General features: G+C 41.1%; 1 protein-coding gene across 4 annotated transcripts in view; it reads left to right on the top strand.

The window, feature by feature from the left end:
• Scyl2 (SCY1-like 2 (S. cerevisiae)) overlaps positions 1–26,111 on the top strand; it is a 47,598-nt gene that overhangs the window by 418 nt on the left and 21,069 nt on the right. For all 4 annotated transcript variants that reach the window (XM_011243394.3, NM_001310704.2, NM_198021.3 and 1 more), the window contains exons 2-6: positions 7,418–7,622; positions 16,098–16,255; positions 19,039–19,183; positions 23,435–23,584; positions 25,544–25,765. In XM_011243394.3, coding sequence (XP_011241696.1) covers positions 7,446–7,622; positions 16,098–16,255; positions 19,039–19,183; positions 23,435–23,584; positions 25,544–25,765 — 852 coding nt within the window. In that variant the 5' untranslated portion in view covers positions 7,418–7,445. The remainder of the gene's footprint in view (positions 1–7,417; positions 7,623–16,097; positions 16,256–19,038; positions 19,184–23,434; positions 23,585–25,543; positions 25,766–26,111) is intronic.

Genomic DNA, 26,111 nt, shown 5'->3' with positions numbered 1-26,111 from the left:
AGCCGGATCCAGGTAGCGAGAAGCGGGAGGGAGCGGATCTCAGAGGCCGGTGACTCTGGGCGAGGCCTTCGGGCGACGGGAGCCCCGCTGCCTGGGTCATTCTGCTGCTGGGAGAGTCCCCAGAGCTGGCGCAGGAGCTCGGGTTTCCGCCGTGGAGATCTCCGTATCCTTTTGGGAAATTGGACAGTGCTCCGGGACTGCTGAGACAGCCCCCCTCGTTTCTGATACTTGGTTCCGATAGCTGGGGTCACCGGCTAAGGCCCTGCACTTCGGACGCCTTTCTCTGATGGTAGTTGTCTTTCTGGACTGGACGGTTATTGTGTGTGTGAGGTGGGTGGGGCAGATAAGGTTTGAGAGAAAGAAATCCCCATGGGGGCTCCAGTGCGCCTGTTTAAGCTACAGAAAAAGGTTTAGACAGATAAAGCTTGCAGAAACTTCTTGGGATTCGCATGGACGCGTTACCTGTGATCAGTAATTAAGGACACACAGTGTTTCCCTTTCTCAACAGGATTGAAGAGACTCCAGACCAGCTCCTTAAAGTGATTTTGATTGTAAATTATCAGCTAGAGGTTTTTCTTTGCACATCAAAACCAGGGATTGTGTGATGACACTTTGAAACGCCGTATTTAAGTTTTCTGAGTCGTGCGCCTCTGTTCAGAGAAAGCAATTTAACAAAGATGCTGTAAGTCAGTCAGCCATTACAAAACCCAAGCAGTTCTGGTGTTTGCTTGGAAGATTCTTTTTCGACTTTGAAGGCTTTCCCCTCCTTAATAAAGGTTGGAGGAGAAGGGGATTGTGGTTATGCAAAGGAAAGGAGCCTAACTGAACACATAGAGCTTTATTCTGTTCAGATATACCTACGCACATGTGAAGATCATTCATTTTGTCTGTCAGAGACGATTACATATGTAATACAGATGTGTTGTAATTCCATACAGTAGGACATTGCTATACAAATACATTCTATATTTGGGAATTAAATCATGTTGACATAGTTGAAATTTGTGATTTATCCTCTCAAAAAAAAAAAACCAAAAAACCAAAAAAACTCCCCAAAACCAGGTCCTCGTACATGTTTTGATCCTATTTTATAGGAGTTGAAATTTGTTAAGTTCTTATTATTCCTCATTCGACATCTTTTATGAGGTCCTATTGATGTTTGCCTTTTAAATATTGAATCTTCATCTTCAGCACCACCTCCTTGTTGCAGTCACATTGGTCTCTTGCATCTAGAGGGCTTGACACCTGTGGTCTCTGTGCTGGGATGGACATCTCATAATATAGATCTGATCACAATGGCTTTACCTTTTGGAGTAACTGAAATTCTTTTTTTGTTGTTTTTGTTTTTGCTTTTTTTGAGACAAAATTTCATTGTATGGCCTTGGCTGTCCTGGAACTCTCTTTGTAGACCAGGCTGGCCTTGAACTCACAAAGGCCTCTGCCTCACAGAGCCTAACTGAAATTCTTGATGTCTCTGTAAGGCCCTCTTGTCTGTTGGTCTAGCTTCATCTCTACAGTACCTTTGGCATTCTTTTCTTTCCCGGTCGCCACATCCATTGTCTATCTTTCTGTTCCTCCTCCAGGCACATGGCTCTTGGTCATACTTCCTGGACGTGTCCACAAGAGCCCGGAAATGTTGTTCTTTCATATGCTCCAGGTTAATGCCTGCTTATCATTCAGTTCACTTCAGTAGTCTTTGATCAGTATAGATTCTCCTTATTAAGTGTTCTCCACTGCAGCTCTCATAGTTACATTCATCACTTCCTGATACCGTCCGTGTGCCTGTTTGTTAACTGAGTGAACTCACTGAGCGCTGGCTAGATGCGCCAGAAATGTACTGAGTATTCTAGATGGATCATCATCTTTAATCGCTACCACAATCACTAGGAAGTACTGGTGACTCCCTCCCTTCTCATAGATGAGAAATTGTTAGGTGTGTTAGTAAGGTTCTCTAAAACAGAATCAGTATATATTATATTAGAAGAAGACTATTAGGTTAGCTTCTGCAGTAGGGGCCAGGCGGTCCAGTATTGACCATCTGCATGCTGGAGTGGCTAATCTGGCTACTGCTCAGTTCCAGAGGCTGCATGCCTCTGTAGGCCCAGTCTGCTGTGGAAGGCTTGGAGTATTGGTGGAAGATTGCTTGTCTTCATCCCATCTGCACTGGAAGGCTGAAGAAACTGGGTTCTGCTGTCAGCAAGGATGGTGTGGTGGTTTGAATAGGTTTGACCTCATGGACTCATGTGTTTGAATGCTTGGCCCACAGAGAGTGGCACTGTTGGGAGGTGTGTCCTTGTTAGAGTAGCTGTGGCCTTATTGGAGAAACTGTGTCACTGTGTAGGCAGGCTTTGAGGGCTCCTAGTGCTCACAAGCTCTGCCCAGTCCAGAAGAGCCATTCTCCTTCTGGCTGCTTCGGATCAGGATGTAGGACACTCAGCTCCTTCTAGATTACCATGTCTGCCTGGACACTGCCATGCTTCCTGCCATGATGACACCGGACTCGGAAACTGTAAGCCAGCCCCAATTAAATGTTTGCCTTTATACGAGTTACCTTGGTCATGGTGTCTCCTCAGCAATAAAACCCAAGCTAAGACAGATGGCAGCTACAGAGGCAGCGCCGAGGTAGATTCAGCCACCTGCAAGGAATGAAAGCAGGCAGGTTAAAAGCCTCACTGCTTTACCCTCGGATCTCTGTGTATCAGGGCTGCCTCTAGGAGGTGCTGCCAACTGTACAGGACCGCTTGGTCCCCTCAGTTAACTCTCCCAAGGAATAACCTCGCAGAGCCACCCAGAGGCGTGTCCCTTAGTTGATCCCAGAGCCAGTCACGTTGGCAAGCAGTAGGAACCGTTATACAGTATTAGAATGGCATTGGGCTGCAGTGTCGTTGGTATTGGATTTTATATACCAAGACACTCAATTCTTGTAGGCTGCTGTACATCAGTTTGATCAAGATCCAGATTCTGGTTCCTTAGAGGTGAGGCAGTCCAGAGGTCTGCGCATTACCCGGGTAGTTAGGTGTTTGCCAGCTCGAAACCTTTGTCTCTGTACGATTCTTCAGCACTTGATGAATTCAGTTTCACACATTGTGCTATGCTACACTCACATTTTCCTTTCCCTCCCTCCCTCCCTCCCTCCCTCCCTTCCTTCCTTCCTTCCTTCCTTCCTTCCTTCCTTCCTTCCTTCCTTCCGCTTTCTTCCCTTCCCTTCTTCTTCCCTCCCTACTCCCTCCCTCCTTCCCTTCCTTTCTCTTATGTTTACATTTTCCCCTTCCTTTCACTCCCTTTCCTTTCCCTTCCCTTCCTTTCCTTTCCTTTCCTTTCCTTTCCTTTCCTTTCCTTTCCTTTCCTTTCCTCTTTCTTTCTAGTTTTTACATAACTTTTTCTAAAAAGTACATTTATTTGGTGTGTGTCCTTGTGTACATTTCTGTACTGTGGTGTACATGTTAAGGTCAGAGGAGAATTGCTACAGTAGGTTGTCTCCTTGCACTATGTGGGCCCTGGGAATGGAACTCAGGCATCATGTTTGGCAGTAGCCCTAGGTTTTAGATAAACTCCATGGAGACCAGGCTGACCTGAACTCCTGATCTTTCTGTCACTGGGCGTGATGGGTTTCTTTATCTCTTTCTCTTTCCTCCTTCCTTCCCTTCTTTGGCCTACTCTTTCTCCTCTCCCTTCCCTTTCTTTTATCTTCTGATACTGTGTAAATATAAGTATTTTAGGTAGCAGTTTCATTGTAATACATTTAACAAAAATGCAATTTTAATTTTCTTGGGTGATAAAGAGCTCTAGTTATTTGAAAATTAAGAGCAATTCTATTATAAATGTAACTTTACATATTACATTTTTTTGTTGTACCTAGTGTTCATGATCAAATAATTATCTGCTCCTTCAGTTCCTGTCATTAGTATCAGATGTTGTAACACACTACCCACTTCTGCCAGGTGTATATACAATCTAGTGTTACAACAGATTCACCTGTTGGTTCCATTGAGAGCCAGGTGAATGCTGAGCCCGAAGGTAGAGTGAAGCAATCGTCACTCTTGAGACTGAACTACTGTCCTTCATACTCACTGAGCTTTCAGGTGAATGCTGAGCCCGAAGGTAGAGTGAAGCAATCGTCACTCTTGAGACTGAACTACTATCCTTCATACTCACTGAGCTTTCATGGGGAAAGATGGTTGAGTTTCAGATGTCTTCTGAGTGTATGAGGAGAAATGGCTTATATATGAGCAGCCATTTCTGATATTTATAATTTTGTCTTTTAGAAAAAATTGGCTCACTTCTCTCTTCATTAATCAAATAAAAATTGAAAAGCTATTATTTTTTTAAAAAGATGCAACCTACTTGGGTTTTTTACATGTCAAATTTCTACCAGGCTAGTGCTGGACACCTTTAATCCCAGCACTGTGGAAGCAGAGCTAAGTGGGTCTCTGAGTTTGAGGCCAGCCTGGACTACATGGGGAGACCTATTTCAAGTGCACAACCCAAAAGCAACCAACCAAATGTATTTAAGGCTTTAGGTTGCAGCCTACTGTCCTAGCTTTGTGCTTAGTGTCGTGTTTGTTGCAGGCATTCTGTCCTTGGCCGTTGTTACACTTAGATGTTCTTTTCCTTGAGTTTCCTTGGGTGACCCTTCCCAAGTCCACAGTCTGCGGTACTGACTCATGGTGCTCTAAGTATTATCTTCAGTGTAGAACCTTCTCTGAATTTTGGCCCTCTATATCAAAAACTCTATATTTCCTTACATTGTCATTTATAAAACTCAGATTATCCATATCCAAAATTGAGTTCTTCCTCCCCTGAAAGAGTTGTTACCCACATGTCCCGGCTTGGTAAATGGCTTCTTCTGCACTTTGATTTTGAACTTGGAGATGAAGGTGATGAGTGGGATTCCTAGTTTTGTGTCAATCCTTTATGAAGTCTCCAAGTTCTCATCACTCTGAGAACTTATCTTTTCTTGAACGTTCTCCTTACTGCTGTTTCCTTAATTCAACAATTTGAAATGTGAAGTGTAACGAAATTGCATAACAGTTATTTCATAATTATAAAACACATTTCTATGTAGCTGGCCATCTTTGCCTCCTTTCCTTGTTTTGTGTGCTTTCTACTCTATACATGCTGAAGTTCTGCTTGGTCTTTTCATGCTGCCAGCTCCACCCCAGAGGAGCTTGCACTCTGCTCAGTGGTTGATTAGTCATCTACTTAGTTCCAGGAAGCCTTCTGTAACTTGTAGCCTGGTTTGCCCATGCTCAGTGCTCTGGGTAGTCGGGATTTTCTGGTGTCTTTGCCATACTTTGTCTTCTCCCGCTTTGGTCTGAATGTTTTTACTCCTGTATCCTTCCTGTTCTCTAGCCCTTTGCCACTGGCCTTAAAGACAGACATCTTTAACATTACTCTCTGGGGCTTGTAACACTGTAATCAAGTATATAACAGTTTATCACTTGTCTGAAGAATAAATCCTTTATAGTTTATTTTCCTTTATTCCCCTTCCCTCATTTTCTTATAAAGGTATCAGTCAGGTACATAGGGATTTTCAGTAATAATGTTACCTGCCTGTAGTGTTGATTCCGTGTGGATGCTAGCTAGCTGCCTCAGATTTGAAACTAGCTTTGTGTTCACCATGAATGTTTTTACCATTTTCAGTGCACATCATCGTCATCTTTCTGTATCATGGCACACAGTGGTCCTTTCTGTAACACTCTATGCCTGTTATAGTCCCACCTGAAAGCATTTTTGAGTTCTTTTTTTTTTTTTTTTTTTTTTTCGAGACAGGGTTTCTCTGTATAGCCCCGGCTGTCCTGGAACTCACTTTGTAGACCAGGCTGGCCTCGAACTCAGAAATCCTCCTGCCTCTGTCTCCCAAGTGCTGGGATTAAAGGTGTGCGCCACCATGCCCAGCTGAGTTCATCTTTTTTAATGTTTTGTTTCTAGATTTATCTTGCCTGTATACATGTGTATGTCTCATGTGTGTACATGGCATCCATGGAGGAGAGAAGAGAGTGTTAGATCTCTGAAATTATAGATGGTTATGAGTGCTAGGATCCAAAATTGGGTTCTTTGCAAAAGCAACACATGTTCTTTTGTTTTTCTTTTTTCTTTTCTTTTCTTTTCTTTTTTTTTTTTTTGAATCAGGGTTTCTCTGTGTAGCCTGCCTTTCCTGAAATTCACTTTGTAGACCAGGCTGGCCCATAGCCTGCCTCTCCCAAGTGCTTGGATTAAAGTCTGAGTCATCACTGCCCTGCTGTAGCTAGTGCTCTTATCTCCTAAGACATCTCTCCAGGCCTTTTGACTCCTGCTACTGTTTCTGTAACATGGCACATTCAAGTCTCTGATTTGCTACTGGAATTTGGGCAGCCTTGGTCTGCCATAGGACTGATCACTTAAGGACAGAAACATTCCCATTGACATCGTCCTCATCCTACTGTGTAATGGGGTGCAGAGCATAGTGTGGAGCTAGTCTGGCAGAGTTAGAAGAGTTGATAAGTTGATTTTGTATCCTTTACCTTGTCAAAATTAGCAGATGCTCACAGAGAGCAACTTGGCACAGCAAATAAGTGTTTTAATAATGCCAATAGCAACATTCCTGACTGCTTACAAAATGCAGTATTACATTAAAAAGGGAAAGTGGATCCATTTACACTTTATAGTTCAAATCTTTAGTAGCAGAAAGTAGATTACATTTGCATAATTATAACTAACAGAGCAAGTAGAATGCAGGCAAGTCCAGTGGTCTTCAGATATTTTGTGTCTGTGCCAGTTAAATGCATTTTGTGTGTTTTTAGGTTGATGGCGTCTGAACATTTTAAGAGCTGAAATAATTGCAGAGGGCTAGTTCCTTCTTCTCCTTACAGTTCTCTTCTTCCCTTCTTCTTCCTTCTCTTCTGAGTCAGGCCTCATTCTGTAGGCTACATTGGCGTCGGCTTGTAGCAGCTTTCCTACCTCAGAGCTTGTATTATAGGTATGAGCCACAGACTGTTGTTGCCTAAGTTGGTTTGAACTCAAGGACTAAAGGGATCCTCCTGACTCAGTCACGAATAACTGAGACTATGGGTATACACTCTACCAACCAATACTTTTAGCAATCATTTTAGGGTTGATATGTTTTATATTTATACACACACACACACACACACATATACATAAAACTATATATACATATATATATATGTATAGTGTAGGTTTATTGCTGAATAAGACATTGGGTCCTTTAAACGTTTTATTTTGTTTTTATCATGAAGAGTGTTCTAGACTAAAATTTATACTGGTGGTTACATTCTCTGATGACAAAAAATCAACTTAGAACTTTATATGGTGGTGTTGCTCTTTTGGAGGGGACACATTTTTGGAACTTACTATGGACATGTGCCGAGGACAAGTAAAAACGGTTGAGTTTTTTCATACCCTTTTGTGTTTCTAGGTGACTTGAACTACCAAGTACTGCAGCCATGGAGTCCATGCTTAATAAACTGAAGAGTACTGTTACAAAAGTAACAGCTGATGTCACCAGTGCTGTGATGGGAAATCCCGTCACTAGAGAGTTTGATGTTGGTCGACACATTGCCAGTGGTGGCAATGGGTTGGCATGGAAGATTTTTAATGGCACAAAGAAGTCAACAAAACAGGTTAGTTACGAATGCAATTTGAATGAGTACACGTATGAAATATCACAGAGTGAGTCATTTTCATATTAAGAAATGTCAAAAGGTCTTGAATGGATTTCCCCTGAAGCAGTTAGTTCAGGCTGTCCTCCTACTCCAGCTCACTGTGTAGGTGGCATTGCCCTTGAACTTGGACATGTGAAGATTATAAGAATGAGTGCCAGTGTTTTGAATACATTTGTTGTGTGTGTGGTTTTGGCATGCCTAGGTTTGGGTGAGTGTGTGTGTCTGTGTGTGTGTATGTGTGTCTCTGTGTGTGTGTGTGTGAAGGCTGGAGGTCAACACTGGGATGTCTTTTTCAACCGTTCTACATGTTGTCATCTTTTGAGACAGGGTTCTCACTGAACCTGGTACTTGATTGCCTAGGCTTGCTAGCCAGTGAGCTGTGGGCGTCTGTCCACTTGTTTCCTCCTGGCGGGCACGCTGCTTGGCCTGCTTTTATGTAGGTGCTGGGGATCTAAACTCAGATCCTTGTTTGCACAGAAATCACTTTACCTGCTGAGCCATCGTCATTCCCGCCCTTCAATGGAATCTTAAATGGCCTCTTTCAGTCTCATTTTGTTTGATGAAATCAAAGCAAATGCTTTTAATCTATTGTTATGTCCTTGCTGCAGTCTCATCAGTTGATGTGCCTTAACATCTTTCAGGTTTCTTCTCCTTGATTAATAAAATAAAAATCTCATGTCAGCATATTAGATGGTAGTATTCAGTAAGGTATATGTTTTAGGATAAAAATTCCCAGTCTAAATTTTAATATTTATCAATATGTTACCGGCCAAATATCCTATTAAATGTTGCCAGCACTAAGTATGTTGTATTGGTATTTTTGTTGTTGTACTAGAGAACTGAACGTGGGTTTCACATGTGCTAGGTAAGGACTTGACCACGGAGTTGTACCTCAGTCCAGTTTTGCTCTGTTATTTTCCTTTATATTCTATAGAATTATAGAAAATAGATTTCCCTAATTTTCATCTGTTTATTCATATTATTTATTTTGGTTTATTGTTATACCTGATAGCTCTTATTACCACCAGAGAGGTACGATTGTAAAATATAGCAAGTAGTCAATTTGGACATACTGCTTTTGTTTTAAATTGTTTTCACATTTACCTTTTTTAGTGGAGTAGTTTGAATAAGTTATATTAAACAAAATTAGCCTAAAAGATGAGGAGGTAGTTTTTAGAAATGTAAAGGATGATTACTTAATTAATAGATTAATTTGTGTAATTAATAGATGTATGGGGGTGGGTTGTGCACATGAATGAATGCATGGACCTTTAAAGGCCAGAGGCAGCAGATCCCCTGGAGCTGGTGTTACAGGTCGTTGTGAGTCAGTCAGTCACCTTGCATGGGTGCTGGAACTGAATGCAGGTCTTCTGGAAGAGCCATCTGTGCTGTTAGCCACTGAGCCGTCTCTTCAGCTCCTGTTACATTTTTAACAACATGGATACTTTTTTGTTTCTTCCATTGTTCCATTGCATTTGCCTGTGTACACAGCTGTGCCCTGTGGTGAAGACAGCTTGTACTCGAGGCCTCTTTTCGGCTTGTGGGTCCTGGGCTTAGAAGTCAGCTTGTCAGGCTTGCTGGCAAGTGCCTTTCCCCATGTCTCACTAGCTCAATTATTGTTAAATTTCATTAGCAGGTTCTGTTGAAATTGTTAAGGTTAGAAATAGCCAGGTTTATATTTTCTGTAGAAATAGGATTTCCTTTTTTTTATTGCCATTTGTTTGGAAATCTATTGAGATCCAAAGTTGACCCTTATTTTAAATGATGGTTAATTTAAATTTTCAAATTTGAAGCTTGTTTTCTCTTTCAACTCAGCAAGTCTGTCTAAAACGCTTAGTGGTTACAAAGTATCGACTAATTGAGAATCATTAATGACGTTTTAAATGGATATTCCTCCACAGAATTAGTACAGATTGCTTCTGTGCTCATTTTCAACAATATAGTGCTGGATGACTAAGATATATTGTAAGAAATACTGTTGATTTTTATCATTGTAGGACTATCATAGTGTGTCCTTAATAAATGAAAACAACTTTGCTATTGTTAGGCACTCTAAATTTTGGGGTCCACTGTCATGTACTTGATGACTAACACATTGGTCCACAGTGATTATGAATAAGATGAAAATCCACACCAAACTTACAGAGTTAAACATTTTTATTAAGGACATGGCAATAAACTATTGTCTTTATGCCTAACCAGAGGGCTTTGGGTACAGGTGTTAATATATACCAGTGGTGAATATATTAAATACCACCATAAGGTTGGCGCTTACATTGCTGTTCACAGAACAGGAGAGTGAGGCACAAATGGTAGATCCCTGTTCTCTACTGTTAACTAAGTGAGCTGACTTCTCCCAAGAGGCTTTATTCTGTTCCTTTCTTTCCTTAAATGTATTGCTTTGGGGTTAGAACATATCTGGATAAAACAGTGTTCTTGGTGGACATAGTTTTTGTTCGCTTTTGTTCTTAGCTTTTTTCATAAAATATATTTTGATTGTATTTACCTCCTCCCCCAACTCCTTCCAGATCTTGTCTACCCACCCAACTTATGTTCTCCGTCTTAAGAAGAAACCCAAACAAGCCACAAAACACAAAAATCACAAAAGCAAAAGTCAAAACAAAACAAGCAAAAGACCAATAAAATAACAAATGCCAGAACAGAAATACAGTTTCGAATTATTTTCCTTTGGTGCCTGCAACCCCACAGTCTTCAGCTCAAATAGAACTTCTCCCTCAGCCTTCCTAGTGCTGGGATTATTGGTGTGTGCTGTGATATGGGCTTGGCAGTTTTTCTTTACCTAAGAGCCACTAGGAATGCTCTGGGATGTATGTGACACGTTACTGTGGGATCTTCTGCTGCTCTGTTCGTTCTGCACCAGCTTTTTCAGTGGCTGGATCTGTGCACACTTCCATCAGCTGTTAGTCTCTCTAGCTCCCTGCCAACCTTGTCCCAGTTACCCTTGTTAGGGTCGTATATTTGGGTAGAGGATCTGTGTAAGTTTTGAAGTTGCAGTGACACAGTTCCTTTTCATCTCTTAAGCTTTAGAGTACTGTGTAATTACTGGTCTAGACCTTATTGAGTATCTGTATAGTTCTGTAACTGAGTCTTTCTCGAGAGTTTCAGATTCAGGTTTAAAAGATTAGCTGAACATAGGTGTTCTTTTCAAAAATATTATGTGCTCTAAAAATATTTGAGAGGGGCTGGAGAGATGGCTCAGTGGTTAAGAGCACCGACTGCTCTTCCGAAGGTCCTGGGTTCAAATCCCAGCAACCAACCACATGGTGGCTCACAACCACCCGTAATGAGATCTGGCACCCTCTTCTAGTGCATCTGAAGACAGGTACAGTGTACTTAGATATAATAATAAATAAATCTTTTTAAAAATATTTGAGACCTTTTCTGAAAAAATTCCTTTTTTTAAATTTACTTTTATTTTTTTTTATTTCATTGACTTTTCTGATCTTTGAATTGCACTTTAAAAAGCCAGATAATTAGAATTAGAATTTTTGGAGCCAAATGTTATATAGATTGTATAAATAAGAAATTTTAATACTATACACACACTTTAAAAATTGGTATACTGTTGCTTTATATGTTAGGGTTATTTTAACTTTTAAGGCTGCTAATTTAAGTAATTAAAATATGATACATTTTTTGTTTTATTTATATATTTTACTTCTATTAGCGTTTTAAAAATTTTATTAATTTGTGTCCGTGTGTGTGCATGCACACACATGTGTGGAAGTCAGAGGACAGTTTGTAAGAATTGATTCTTCCCACCCTGTGGCACTTAGGCCATTGGACTTGGCAGCAGATGCCTTGCTGGAACATCTTTCTCACCCCACCACTGCACACTTTTAAGTAGAAGAATGATTATACGTTTTGAAAAACTTTCATTTATCTTTTTAATTCTTTTTTCAAATTGGGCATTGATTTGACTTTGAAGTTCTATCTGTTGCTTCTTACCCCATAGTGCTTCAGGATATTCTTAGAACTTTGAGTCAGATAGCTTTTTAGCTCTTGTCTTTTTTTTTTTTTAGGGATAACAGAGATAGATCTATCTGTCTAAACATTCTGTCTGTCTATCTATCTATCCATCCATCCATCCATCCATCCATCCATTATCTGTCTATCCATCTACTTATTGTCTGTCTTCTGTCTGTCTTGTCTCTCTCTGGGATAGGGTCTCATGTAGTACGGCTAGCTTGTAGCTTCCTGTGTGACTGAAGATTACTCTGAGCTTGCTTATCGTCTGTCTGTCTCTCCTGTCTGTCTGTTCATGCATCCATCCATCCATCCATCCATCCATCCATCCATCCATCCATCTGAGGTAGGGTCTCATGTAGTGATGCTGTCCTGGAACTCGGCACATGGCTGAGGATTGCCCTGACTGCTTTCCTTCTCACCTAGATTGGAGTGGCTGGCTTTGAAAAGTCGCTGCATAGTCAAGAGTTCCTTGTCCATAGTTTATTTACTTGGCCGAGACTAGGGTTAGACATGTACTTTCTACTTTCTACTGCAGAGTATTCATGTTTTATATATGTGTGCTTTCTGTGTATGCAAACACACACATATATAGTGCCAATATTTGTGGGTAAGGCTTGTTTATATTATGTAGACAAAAGCATAATTCAATTATAATGACTAAATATAATTAAAAGTTTTAAAATGAAACTGTTCTATAAAATGTAATGCTAATAATTAAGTCACTTAGAGAAAAAATGATCACAAAAGAAAATGATTCTAGGTTAGTAATTTTATGAGTATATTCTATTACCTTTTTGTTTTAAAAAGCAAAGCAATCTCGTTACCTTTTTTCTTTTTAAATAGGGATTGAACCCAAGGGTGGTTTGCAGCTGCATGCCAGGCAAGTGCTGTACCAATGAGCCCTAGCTGTTTTGTTTGTTTAGAGAGAGAGAGAGTGTGTGTGTGTGTGTATATATGTGTGAGTGTGTGTGTGTGTGTGTATGTGTGTGTGTATGTGTGTGTATGTATGTATGTGTGTGTGTATACTGTGGTAGTGTGGAGGTCAGAGGTCACCTTCTGGGGGTTGGTCTCTCTGTCCCATGGGATCCAGGAGTCAAGCTCATTTCTCAGATTTGCGTGCCGACTGCCTTTAGCCGTCTCCCCAGTCCTTTTTGACTTGTGAGACTTACACAGTCTGCACTGGTCTACAGCTTCCTGAGTGTCCAGGCTGCTCTCAGACTCACAGATCATCATCTCAGCCTCCTGTGCTCACTCTTCAGGCCATCAGTTGGTGTAAATGACATTTGCAGTTTAGTTTGTCACTGAAGAACTGCTAGCTAAGAATCAGGACAAGTGAGGAGGACAGTTGACACTCAGCAGTCCCCCGACAAGTCACAGGGACCCAGAGAGCAGAGAGCGTGGAGAACAGCTGAGTTTGACAACCATCTCTGCAGCTCTGAGATGACTACACACTGCATTACATAATTTACGTTGTATTTCTTGAACTATATTGTTTTCAGTAGAGTTCAACTTTACTGTAAGCAAGTAGCTTTTACAGATTATAAACAGGTCCTTCTACCTCAGCCTCTGGGGTGCTAGTATTATAGTTGTGTTACTGTACATACCTGGGCATTTATCTCAATACTTATATAAAGTTAGGCTAGTAAGAAAACAGTACTTTTTAAAAAAGATTTTTTTTATTAGTTCTTTGAGAATTTTATAGAACGTTTGAACACATTTGCCCCTCCACTCCCCTGCCTGCCCACCCTTCCCTTCCTCCCTCCTTCTCACCCTCCCTCCTGATAAGATGAAAATTTTAGTTCAAAATGATAATAAACTTTTATTAATTGCTTGTCTTTATTGATAATCAGTAGACAGTAAACGTTTGAGAATCTTTTAGGTCTAAGCCATTGCTAGAGTCTATGACATTGTGTATGTTCCAAAAAGTCTGAAATAACACAAGGTGACGGGTGAAGGGATTTTTATGCACGTGATAAGTGTGGATAGTTCTAACTAGCTAACCCCCTCATCTGATGTTCTTGCCACCAGCAGTATTTCACAGTTTAGAGGTTTTGGGGGTCTGGAGTATTTGTAGACTTCACTGCTTGAGAACCTTAATATCTGAACTCTGAAAACCTTCCAACATTACAGGTTTTACTTTAAGAAAAGTTTAGGTGTCAGCTCTTCAGATTATGGCTGCTTAATCTGATAGAAAAATAATAAAAATACAAACTGGAAATCATGTTGATCTAACCTTATGGAAAGTTTCAAAGGGCTGGGTTTAACTCAGGAGGCTTAAATGGCTAACCCAGCTTTGCTGAAATTGATTAATTGTAAGTAACTGACTGAGTAGAAAAGTTCTTAGGAGAGTTGATAACCTGTGGTGGTCTACGGAGGCGGAATCTTGTTTTTGACCTAGGGTAGTCCATTTAGGATCCCCTGATAGAATTGTGTTTCTTTTCCTCATTCCTCTTTAAGAGCAGGGAAATGGCAAGAGCACCAGAGCCATTTCATGTGATCCGTTCTAAAACTGTGACACTGTGAGAAACACATTTAAATTAGATGCATTTATAAAAGGTGTTAGAGAAGAGCACTTACTAAAATAAAATCTTCCACGTGAATACAAGTGAAGAGTGAGGTAGGAATGGATGCTGAGGTCATCTGTGTCCAGAGTTAGTTAGTGTCATATGAGACTCTGCCTTCTGGTTATGCTGTATTTCCTAAAGCTGTGTAGACACAGTCTGAGCATCCCTACACTAACGCCCCAAATTCCAGCCATTTGAGTGACAGCATGGTGTGTTAAGTAGAAAACCCTACACCTGATTTCATATAAGCGCCTAAGTACTGTTTAAAAAACTATCTTCAGGTGTGTGTAAAGTGTGTGCAGAATGTAATGGATTGCATGCTTACACTGCATCCCGTCCCCGAGAGAGCTTATGCATTGTAAAATCCTGTGTCTGTATCAGGAGCAGCCTGGCCCCAACTATCTTTTTTGTTCAAGAGTTATGCAAACTGTATATGAAATTTAATGCTGCCACTCAGCTTCCTTAACCTCTGCCCCTATTATCACATTAATTCTCCCTATTTGTCCTGTGTTATTTCTTAGCTGACAGATTGGTATATTTGCTCTAGAATTAAAGGTTAGTTGCCCCGAGTCTTGACTCTTCAGCATACTTGGTTTGGAGTCTTTTATAACATTCATTCTCCGGTGGCCCTGTTTAATAAGATGACCGTAAATTAATGTCTGATGTCCTGTGAAGAGCTAGTAATCCCTAAAAAGGACTTAGCCCGGTGCGTGGCACATAACTGTTCTGTAAGTAATAAGCCAGCTTGAGAAACACTTCATTGGTTCAGTCTTTGGTAGACTAACGCCCTGCAACTTTAGCTATGGGGTTTGATGCGTAAGTGTTCCCCTGATTACCTTTTATAATGCTGTGGTTTGAAAATAACAGAAGCCAGGATATGAGTTCACAGTCAATGGAAGAACCAAGCGACAAGAGTGGTAATACAGGGACAGGGAAGGTGGAGTGCAGTGACCATGCAGTGACTGCCCACAGAGCACAGGGACAGGGAAGGCAGAGTGCAGTGACCATGCAGCGACTGCCCACAGAGCACAGGGACAGGGAAGGTGGAGCACAGTGACCATGCAGTGACTGCCCACAGAGCACAGGGACAGGGAAGGCGGAGCACAGTGACCATGCAGTGACTGCCCATAGAGCACAGGGACAGGGAAGGCGGAGCGCAGTGACCATGCAGTGACTGCCCACAGAGCACAGGGACAGGGAAGGTGGAGCACAGTGACCATGCAGTGACTGCCCACAGAGCACAGGGACAGGGAAGGCAGAGCGCAGTGACCATGCAGTGACTGCCCACAGAGCACAGGGACAGAGAAGGAGGAGTGCAGTGACCATGCAGTGACTGCTCACATAGGACAGGGACAGGGAAGGTGGAGTACTCACATTTTAAAGCTCCTTACATAATAGGTTTTGTGTAAACAATCATCTCCGACAGAGAGCCTGTCTTTGTAAAGTTCTTTTTTTCCTTAAATTTTGTTGCTGGGCTGGGTTTGGTCCAGCCCTTCACGTACTGGGCTATGGGAGTCCCGTTACGAATAACATTTTGAAGGCTTAAGCATTTATTCAAATGTTTTGTTTGAGTTAAGAGCACTACTACATAGAGGAATGAATGGCACATAGCTTGTGTGTGTTTCTGATAATTACAAGATGGGGATTCCCTGTGGTCACCTTATGAGAAGTGAGGACGGGGTCTGACGCTGCTAAACATATTTGGATTTACTTATCTTTATTTACTCAGCTTTTTCATTGGTATACTATTGCAATATTGCTAACATTTCTAAAACCTTAGTTTTAGTTATTTGTTCAGACCATTATGGTACTCAGATATAATTTTACTGCTTTTATATATTTCCTGATAAAATTAGCTACTTTTTTTTTTTTAAATTAGGAAGTGGCTGTTTTTGTCTTTGATAAAAAGCTGATTGACAAATATCAAAAATTTGAAAAGGATCAAATCATTGATTCTTTAAAACGCGGAGTCCAACAGCTAACCCGACTACGACACCCTCGACTTCTTACTGTCCAGCATCCTTTAGAAGAGTCAAGGTAATGTCCTGAATAAGTAGTTAAAAGTAACTATTTGGTCTTTTTCAAATATTATCAACAAAATATCTTGAAAATATGTTGAGATCAGGTGGATCATTTGTTACCCTAAAATTTATATTCTCATGCATGCATGTGTCTTTATTTTTATGTGCATGTGTGTCTGCTTGTGAGTTTGTGTGCACTGTGTGTGTAGCCGTCAGGCCAGAAGATGGTGTCACTCCTGGAAGTGGAGTCAGCAGCAGCTGTGTGCCACTGAGTGGTGCTTGGAACAGAACCTAGGTTCTCTGCAGGAGCAGTCAGTGAGCCTCGACTAGCGAGCCTCTGCTAGAGAGCCTCTGCGTGTGTCGAATGAAATATCGGTACTTTTCACATTTGCCATGAGTCCATATTTGTTTGTAGCAGTCAGAGCAGATCTGAGGGAACTGGAACAGTCACTGCTTGAAAGAGGCTGTTGTTGCTGTTAGGCTAGTAGTTCTGATCTGCTTTTCACTAATGCTCCTGGGATCGCTGTTGGATGTGTACCAGGTGCTGTTCTAGACTTAAACCTTCAATGTCCTGTCTGTCAGTTCATAGTCTCAGTTATTTCACCATCGATTTTACTGAATGATAAGCTTAGGAAACCAGAAAATAGGACTTATGTATCTTGACTGAACCAATCCTTTAGATACCCTACCTTTGTAAATTTTTTCCATATTATTCACAGTCAGTTTTTCAGCGTTATTTCTTCCATCCTGCTTAGCCCACTGTCCCCTTGTATTCACTTAGAAGGCTTTAAGTTGTCGGCAGTTGTGTTCTGTGGTTTTAGGGTGTTAAGGATAAGGCAGGAGCAGGCAAGCAGCGGGTTCCAAGCTTCCCATCTCCCTTCAGCTGGGACAGGTCGACTTTTGTTTGTTTTACATATTAGGTTTCTGAAAGCTCCTTGTTTGAAATCCTCAGTAAGTCTCTCCATCTCATGATTCCCAAACCAAGGCACAGACATTACCACGTGCAGAGTTGTGCTAAGTTGTGCAGATGCCTCCCAGGACGAGGATGGGGGGCACCACTGCAACTCTGGCTTGAATGGCAAACCTGGGGGTTGGCAGCTTGGTTCCTGAGCCTATGTGCTAGCTCACGCATGCCCACTCTCTCTCAACCATTCTATACTGTGCTACCAAGAAGTATGCTCAGATCTCTTATTATAAAAATGTCTCTGTCGTGTTTATGTGATCTATTTGTCTTATGTCTCATAATATGTTTGAAGTTTCCTGAGATGAGAAGGGCTAGTGGACTTTCCTTTATCATATAGCTTTTTATAGAGTGATTTAAATAATAGAGTTAGGAAATTAAACATTTTTCTTTCCATTTATTAGGTTGGGTGTGTGTGATGTATATGTATGGGCATACATGTCATGGTGTGTGTAAAGGTCAGAGGACAGTTTTGTGGAATCAGTTCTCTCCTTACACCATTATATGGGTTCTGGAAATTGAACCCAGGGCAATAGACTTGCATGACAATCTCTACCTGTTGAGCCTTGAAAATAGGAGTTTATTTGTCATCAGGAAGAGGCACAATTCAGAGGTTACTTCATGACATGTAGTTGTAAGGTTTATGAAAATTGTTGTGAGCATTCATCATAGGAGGAGGGACACTTTAAAGACTAGAAGCAATAATTTCCAGTTTTTAATGTATTGTTAGGATTGAGATGATAGATTTAGATTCCACATTTCTTTTCATTTGAAAAAATCAGTTCAAGGCAGAAGGAAAGCTAAGCAGTATATCACAGATACATGGAATCTGAGTGCAGAGCTGCCGTTGAATAACCAGCATCTTGGAGCTGGAGCCTGGAACTGGAGACTGGCTTGTCCTTTGCACTTGAGCCCAAAGCCAAAGCCTGGCTGGGCCTGGAATGCTTGGTAATTAAGACAGCAGCGCTAAGTTCATTGCGCGTGCTCGGCAGAAGCTGGTGCCCTGCCTTGTACTTTACATGATTAAGGCCCTTGGTTCTTACCGAACCCTCCAGAGTGTGTCTGTTAGCACCATCTTACAAACGACAAAGAGAGGCTCCTAGAGATGGTGTGCAGCATCACCAAGACAGTAAATAGGAAAGCCAGGGCTTGGGGCAGATCTTACCTGTCTCAAAGCTTGAGGTGATCATTATGTCATGGGTACAGGCTGTCAGTCTCCATGGTAACATTCAATGAACATTAAAATCTTTTAAGTCAAAAAACAAACAAACAAACAAACAAAAAAAAACAAAAACCAAAAAACAAACCAGTAATCGAAACTTAAAAACTGTTGAATCCTTCCTTTCAAAATGATGTACAAAGGAGATAAAGCTGTTTTGATTGACGAGAGAATGGGTAGGGCCTGTCTCCCCGACTTGCTCCTGTGGACTGTGAGAAAGCTGTAGGTTTCTTGGAGCGTATTCTGAAAATTACAGCCTTACAGATAAGTGTAGGAGGGTTTCATGAAACAGTTTTGAGTCAGTTCTTTGGTTTTCAAGCAATCATTTAAAAAGCAAAATTGAAATATTTTCTGACTTTTAAAATTTAAAATATCACAGTCGTCACAGTACTTAGCTTAAAAGATTGAATAACTTATCCCATGTGGTTTGTGTGTAAATATGCCTTTGCTGGTTTCGGGATGCTGTAGTCATGCTGGTGTTATCAACCCCAAACTCTCTTACTGATATGAAGTAGTTTCTTAACTAACTTAGCTCTTTGATAGGTTATCTGTTATTTTATATGTATTTACTTTTTATAATGTGTAAAAGTGATAGTAACTCTTTTCTCTTTTGAAACAGGGATTGCTTGGCATTTTGTACAGAACCAGTTTTTGCCAGTTTAGCCAATGTTCTTGGTAACTGGGAAAATCTACCCTCTTCAATATCTCCAGACATCAAGGATTATAAACTTTATGATGTAGAAACTAAGTATGGTTTGCTTCAGGTATGTAGTTTTATTTAATATGCGACAAGTTTTTTCTCTTTAAAACAATTTGCATCTATTTCAGATTGATCTGCCACGAAGACTACATGATGTAAACCTTTGGCCCTTGACAATAATTTGGAAATTATTTTCATGCCTTAGAATTTTTGTTGTCTTTATCATTAGTCTTAAGTTATATTTTATGTGTGCCCCCTTTCCCTCCTCCTCTCGCCCTAAAAAACAAACAAACATAAAACCCAGCCAAACATACAAACTAGGTCTTAACATATTGTTCTGGCTGGTCTGGTACTTGCTATATAAGCCAGGCTAGCCTTGAACCACAATGCCTTGCTAAGTTATTTTAAATATATGAATCTGATAACATTGGTAACCTTTGAGGGGATCACTTGTTGGCTGTTCCTTTTAATTCTTTTAAATTATGTAAGTTTGTTTCATAAACTCTTTTGTTGTTATAGCTCATAAACAAAACTATAATAATGAAAATAAAGGTATTTAATAACTACAAAATATTTTTAAGGAAATTTAGATTACATTGAGAGGTATTGTTGGTCTTTTCATATATGCCTGTTTTTAAGATTTTTCTTTTTCTGCTTACTAGCACCATGGATTAGATTCGCTAGTAAATTCTGAGTTCCTTTGAAATAAAGGTTATATTACTTACTAAAAATTTTAAAACAATTTAAAGTTGTATCATTATTGTGCCTTAAGTGGGGGAGCGTGTGTGTGAAGGTCTGAGGACAGCTTGTGGGAGTGGGTTCTCCTACGTGTGTCGAGGGATGGACCTGAGGCCTGGGCTTGGCAGCAGAAGCTTCTCCCTGCTGAGCATCATCTGCTGAGCATCATCTGCTGAGCATCGTCTGCTGAGCATGGTCTGCTGAGCGTCATGTCAGCCTTGAGTACTTGTCCTTCTTACCTGTGCTGCTGGTTACACCCGAGCTGTGAGAGCCAGCGTCAGGGACCTGTCGATGTCGTTAGGTCTCATCCTTTTCCAGGTGGTTGATTGGTTTTACTGTTCTTGTGTAGGGCCTTTTCCATGTTCAGTACATGCTCTGCCATCGAGCTACAGCTCTAGCTTGAGTTAACTTTTGTAAATGTCATAAAGGTCCAACTTCATTCTTTGATAGTTTGTTTTCCTAGCGTCATTTATTAAGAAGCTAGACATCCCCACCCTCATTGAATGCTTTTAGTGCCACCATAAAAAAAATCATTTGACCATATGGAGAGACTATTTCTAGGTTTTTCTTTCTGACTCATTGGTCTGTCTTTGTGCCAGCACCACCTCCATTTTGATTGCTGTTGTTTTGTAGCAGGCAACTAGACTGTTTTCCCAAACTACAAAATAATTTGAAAGAGTAACAGACAGATAGTTAAAATAAAAACAACAAAATAGAAGCTGGAGAAAAGGCTTAGTAGATCAGAGCTCTTGCTGTGTACGCGCAAGGACCTGAGTCTGAATTCTCTGCACTTGCTTAAGGAATTGCATGTGTGCATGCCTGTAATCCAGTCTGCCGTGCAGAGTCTTCGGATGGTTGCAGTCTGCCAGCCTAGCTCTGGGCTCAGTGAGAGACCCTGAGTGAGTGACAGAGCAGTACACTGATGTCCTCCTCCGCCCCTCCCCCCACGCATGCACATAACCACCCCACATACGGACTTATGCATACAAAAAGTAACCCCCATATATATCTGTGTACATAGTCCTGATCTGTGCCTTAGAGTTAATATGCTACAGCACTGGTGTTTTAACTAAAGTATATGGGACATGATCCCTGTATAGAAATATAACTAAGTCACTCTTCTAAAAATATACAGTAAGTATGTAGCTTGTTTTCTTGTGAAGTTAAGGAAACTTCTAGATTTGAAAAACTTTGTTCTTTTCCTTTTTCTTTTTTTTTAAAGACTTTTTATTTTATTTTTTAAAGATTTATTTATTTATTATATGTAAGTACACTGTAGCTATCTTCAGACACTCCAGAAGAGGGCATCGGATTTCGTTACGGATGGTTGTTGGGATTTGAACTCGGGACCTTCAGAAGAGCAGTCGGTGCTCTTAACCACTGAGCCATCTCGCCAGCCCCTTTGTTCTTTTTCAAGCTATGTTTGGCAATAATATTTTTGAAAATGTACAACTTTACAAAGTTTATCGTCATCTGTTACCTTTATAACTGGTTTCGTTGTGACATTTCACACCTATGTGTAATGTGTTTTGATCCTGTCTTCATTACTCTCTTGTCACAGCTCCCCACCCTCTCCTCTCCTTTCTTTTTAAAAACATGTATGTTTTTGCCTGCATAAATATGTGCACCACACCTAGGCCGAAGGAGGGCATCAGATCCCTTGTACCTTGAGTTACAGATGGTTGTAAGGCACCATGTGGGTGCTGAGAATTGAATAGGGGCGCCTCTCCTCTTCCCTGCTGAGTCATCATCTTTCCACCCCCTTCATCTTTTTAACTAGTCTGTCTTCTGCCTTAATGTCTTTGTTTCTTTAGTGACCCAGTCAGTTTAATTAGGCTTGCTTGCAGGAGCCTGGGAACCTTAACTTAATTCCAGTCAGAAAGAGGTTGCTTACCTGGGTCACAGACTGTTACAGTTGCACCAGTATAAATTTTCCCTGGCAGGGAGTCCACAGCTAAGACCCTTGACAACCATTTCTCTAGCATCTTGTGAGCTAGCCAGCAAGTAGGAAGCTCCCAGTTAAGTAATGTTCTGTGACCAACTGGGTTATCTCTGTAGTAAAGTCTTACATTACAGTGTAGTTCTGGTGGGCATTCAGCAGTGACAATTACTTATATTTTGGAGGCCTCTTTGATCTGTAGCTCATAGGAAGGTAGTCTACTCCAGGGAGTGGGATCTTATTTAATTACCTTTGGCTTTTGGGAACATTTATAAATCCTAACCTTACGTGACCTTTATGGGTTCCTGGAAACCAAAGAAATGCTTCAGATTTTACTCTGAGAGATAGGAGGTTTGAATAGGGGAATGAATAGTCTGGGCTATGTTTTAACAGAGTGCTGAAGCAGCTGCCTTGATAGACTATAGAAGAAGGGTAAGGGCAGAAGCCAAGAGATGTGATAGGTGTGGTTCCTGGGGCAGCCCTGGCCAGAGACAGTGGTGGTGCAGAGGTGGCAAGGGGGTAAACCTGGATCATGTCTTATGTCTATTTTGAAGTGAAAGTAAGGTGCTTTGCAAGTGTGTGTGTGTGTGTGTGTGTGTGTGTGTGTGTGTGTATTTTTATGTATAGTGACAGGGACTTACTGTGTAACCCTGGTTCATCTGGAATTTGCTATATAGTCCAAGCTGTCCTTTAACTCAGCAGAGATCCACCTGCCTCCGCTTTCAGGGTACTAGGGTTATGGGGTTAAAGGCAGGTACTCACATGGCGGGCTTATTGGCTAAATTAAAACAAACAACTCAGGATAATTCAGAGATTTTTGTTCTTAGTAAATAGAAAAACTAAGTAATTATAAACTAGAATGGAAAACATTATAGGACGGATGAACTAAATTTGGAGTAGAAACTCAATTTCGGATTCCTCTGGGATTCTGATGCTTATAGGAGAGTGAGGGGAAGAGAAGGTGGTCTGGTGAGGTCTGGGCATAGAGCAGAGGCCCTGCTCCACGGTGGAGGAGTAATGATGGTGAGAACTGGGGAAGTGAGCAGAGCCCAGAAAGCCAGGACAGCAGACTAGAAAGAAGGGACCAGGAGAGTTTGAGGAAAGCCAGGGACAGTGGTTTCTTGGAAGTCAGAGAGGGGCCACCTCTTCCTGCTATAGATTCCCGTCTGCTCTGCTTACCTGATTCCACAGTCGTCTCTGGCACCGATATAAAAGTTACCTTGTGTTAGTTCAGTGTGATTGTCAGTAAACATTAAATACTTAAAACTAAGCACAGTAATTACTGCTTAGAGAAGTTGAATTTTAAATATAAAGTGTAACTACACAAAAATCTTAACCAACTCAATGAGAAGTCTCATGTTTCAAACTGGAAATGAATTAATTTATCTCATGTTTCAAACTGGAAATAATTTATCTCGTGTTTCAAACTGGAAGTGAATTAATGTATACAGCAGAAGTTTATCTTCTTTCTGTTATTATAAAAAGAAACCTCTTTATAGCTGTACTTGAGTTTTGCTATACAATTTCCCCACGAGTTTGATTGCTAGCTGACTTGTGAAAACTAGGAGACCCAGCAGGTGCTGTCTTCCATTCAAAAGTCAATTTTTACAAGTCATTTTTTTTATGTTTTATTTCCAGGTTTCTGAAGGATTGTCATTTTTGCATAGCAGTGTAAAAATGGTTCATGGAAATGTTACTCCTGAAAATGTCATTTTGAATAAAAGCGGAGCCTGGAAAATAATGGGGTTTGACTTCTGTGTGTCATCAAGCAACCCTTCTGAACAGGAGGTAATGGCAGCTTTAGATTTGTTTAATGTTCTCACGTCTAGATTTTTAAAATCATGGAAATCTATGATTTTATCCGCAATGGACCAGAAAATGTTATGTAGCATGGTAAAGCATGAGACTCAGTGATGGTGCATTGTGTATCTGACTATAAGGAGAAATCTAACTGTCTGTGTGCCAGAGAGTAGTAGTCAGGTGATTAGTTCTGTAGCTGTCTTGAGAAAAAGGCCCCAGAGAAAACTAAGCAACTTAGTTAAACAGAAATTTCTTTTTTAGAAATTCAAATACACAAACTGCTATCGTGATTCCTTAACACCGTTGCTCCTGCCTGTGAGACCACACATCGTCCTCAGGGATCACAGAGCACTAGCAGTGATAGCATGCTGACATTTATTAAGTATGTTCTTCATTTTAAAAATCGGTTCAGTGTATTCCTTGGCAATCTCACACATGCGTATAACTCACTCTCTTCCCCACTCCCTCCTTTGATCTCCCAAGCTCTTGGGAGCATTTACGTAGTTACTCCTTACCACAACTCAGTGTGGTGTACGCGTAGGAGCAGTGAGTTTAGGTGGTTGCTGAGCGCTCAGCTAGGGTCTCAGCTCCTCCTTTCTGCCCCCAAGCACTTGTCCCAGTGACTCAGGATACCTGTCCATTCATACTTAGAGCACTGCCTTAGGCCAGCCAGGCTTTGTATTGATTGGTTCCCGATGACTTAGAAAACCTTTGTGATAGGCACTTATTACAGCGCAGGTGTTTGTTGCACATGTTTTCCAGATTTGCTGACTTGGGAATTTTAGAGTTAAAGGTGATGGTAACATTTTCTCTGGCTTGACTCCATAAAATGATGTTGCTGTGTCAGAAACAGGTTCTCTGTATGTAACCCTGGCTATCCTGGAAATCACTATGTAGAACAGGCTGGCCTTGAACTCACAGAGATCCACCTGCCTCTCTGTCCCACATGCTGGAATTAAAGGCCTACTAAAGGCGCCACCACGCATAGCTGGGTCAGTACAAATTTAAAGATAGCTGTGGCCTGTGGTGGTTTGCTGTTATTTGAAGTCTAACCTTGTCATCCCCTTTCTGTTGTCTTCTTCTTTTTTGTTTTTTTCAATTTTTTATTAGATATTTTCTTCATTTACATTTCAAATGCTATCCCAAAAATTCCCTATACCCTCCCCCCCGCCCCCCCCTCGCCCTGCTCCCCTACCCACCCACTCCCACTTCTTGGCCCTGACGTTCCCCTGTACTGGGGCATATAAAGTTTGTAAGACCAAGGGGCCTCTCTTCCCAATGATGGCTGACTAGGCCATCTTCTGATACGTATGCAGCTAGAGACACGAGCTCTGGGGGTACTGTTTAGTTTATACTGTTGTTCCACCTATAGGGTTGCAGATCCCCCCAGCTCCTTGGGTACTTTCTCTAGCTCCTCCATTGGGGGCTTTTTGTTCCATCTTTTAGATGACTGTGAGCATCCATTTCTGTATTTGCCAGGCACTGGAATAGCCTCACAAGAGAGAGCTATATCAAGGTCCTATCAGCAAAGTCTTTCTGGCATATGCAATAGTGTCTGGGTTTGATGCTTGTATATGGGATGGAGTGCATGTCTCTGGATGGTCTTTCCGTCCGTCTTTGCTCTGAACTTTGTCTCTGTAGCATACCCTTCCATGGGTATTTTGTTCCCTATTCTAAGGAGGAATGAAGTATCCACGCGTTGGTTTTCCTTCTTCTTGAGTTTCATGTGGTTTGCAAATTGTATCTTGGATATTCTAAGTTTCTGGGCTAATATCCAATTATCGGTGAGTGCATATCATGTGTGTTCTTTTGTGATTGGGTTACCTCACTCAGGATGATGTCCTCCAGATGCATCCATTTGCCTAAGAATTCCATGAATTCATTGTTTTTAATTGCTGAGTAGTACTCCATTGTGTAAATGTACCACCCCCTTCTGACTTCTTACAGCCTAAGTTTCCTTGTAAAGAGTGGGACCCAAACTTGCCATCATTGTGTCTTCCGAATCCTGAATACTTGGCTCCTGAATATATCCTGTCCGTGAGCTGTGAGACTGCCAGTGACATGTACTCGTTAGGAGCTGTTATGTACGCCGTGTTTAATCAAGGGAGACCTATATTTGAAGTCAACAAGCAGGACATTTACAAGAGCTTCAGTAGACAACTGGATCAGGTATTCGCCTATTAACATGGGTTTAGATCTCTCCTGGGTTTTTTTTTCTTTTTTTCTAAAATGTAGACAAAAAATTCTTCTTAAAAATATAGTATCTTTATTAATTTTTAAAAGATTTTTATGTACACATCCGATGCCTTTCAATCACATTCACCCCCTTTTCCACCTAACTCCTCCCAGACTCACCTCCTACCCCCATATTCCCAAGTGCCCTTCCAACTCATGTCAGTTGTTTGTAACCATTAGGTTTGCCTCGCGCTGTCCATGTCCTCACGAGTGTGTGCTTATCCCCTGGAGGGTACCCTCTCCCTGTAGCCAGCAGATGCCACAGCTCCTTAGCGACGGG

Source organism: Mus musculus, chromosome 10 (assembly GCF_000001635.26).
Source record: "Mus musculus strain C57BL/6J chromosome 10, GRCm38.p6 C57BL/6J".
Taxonomy (NCBI): Eukaryota; Metazoa; Chordata; class Mammalia; order Rodentia; family Muridae; genus Mus; species Mus musculus.
Note: the sequence above shows the minus strand (reverse complement) of the source record. Positions and strands in the feature narration are given on the sequence as shown.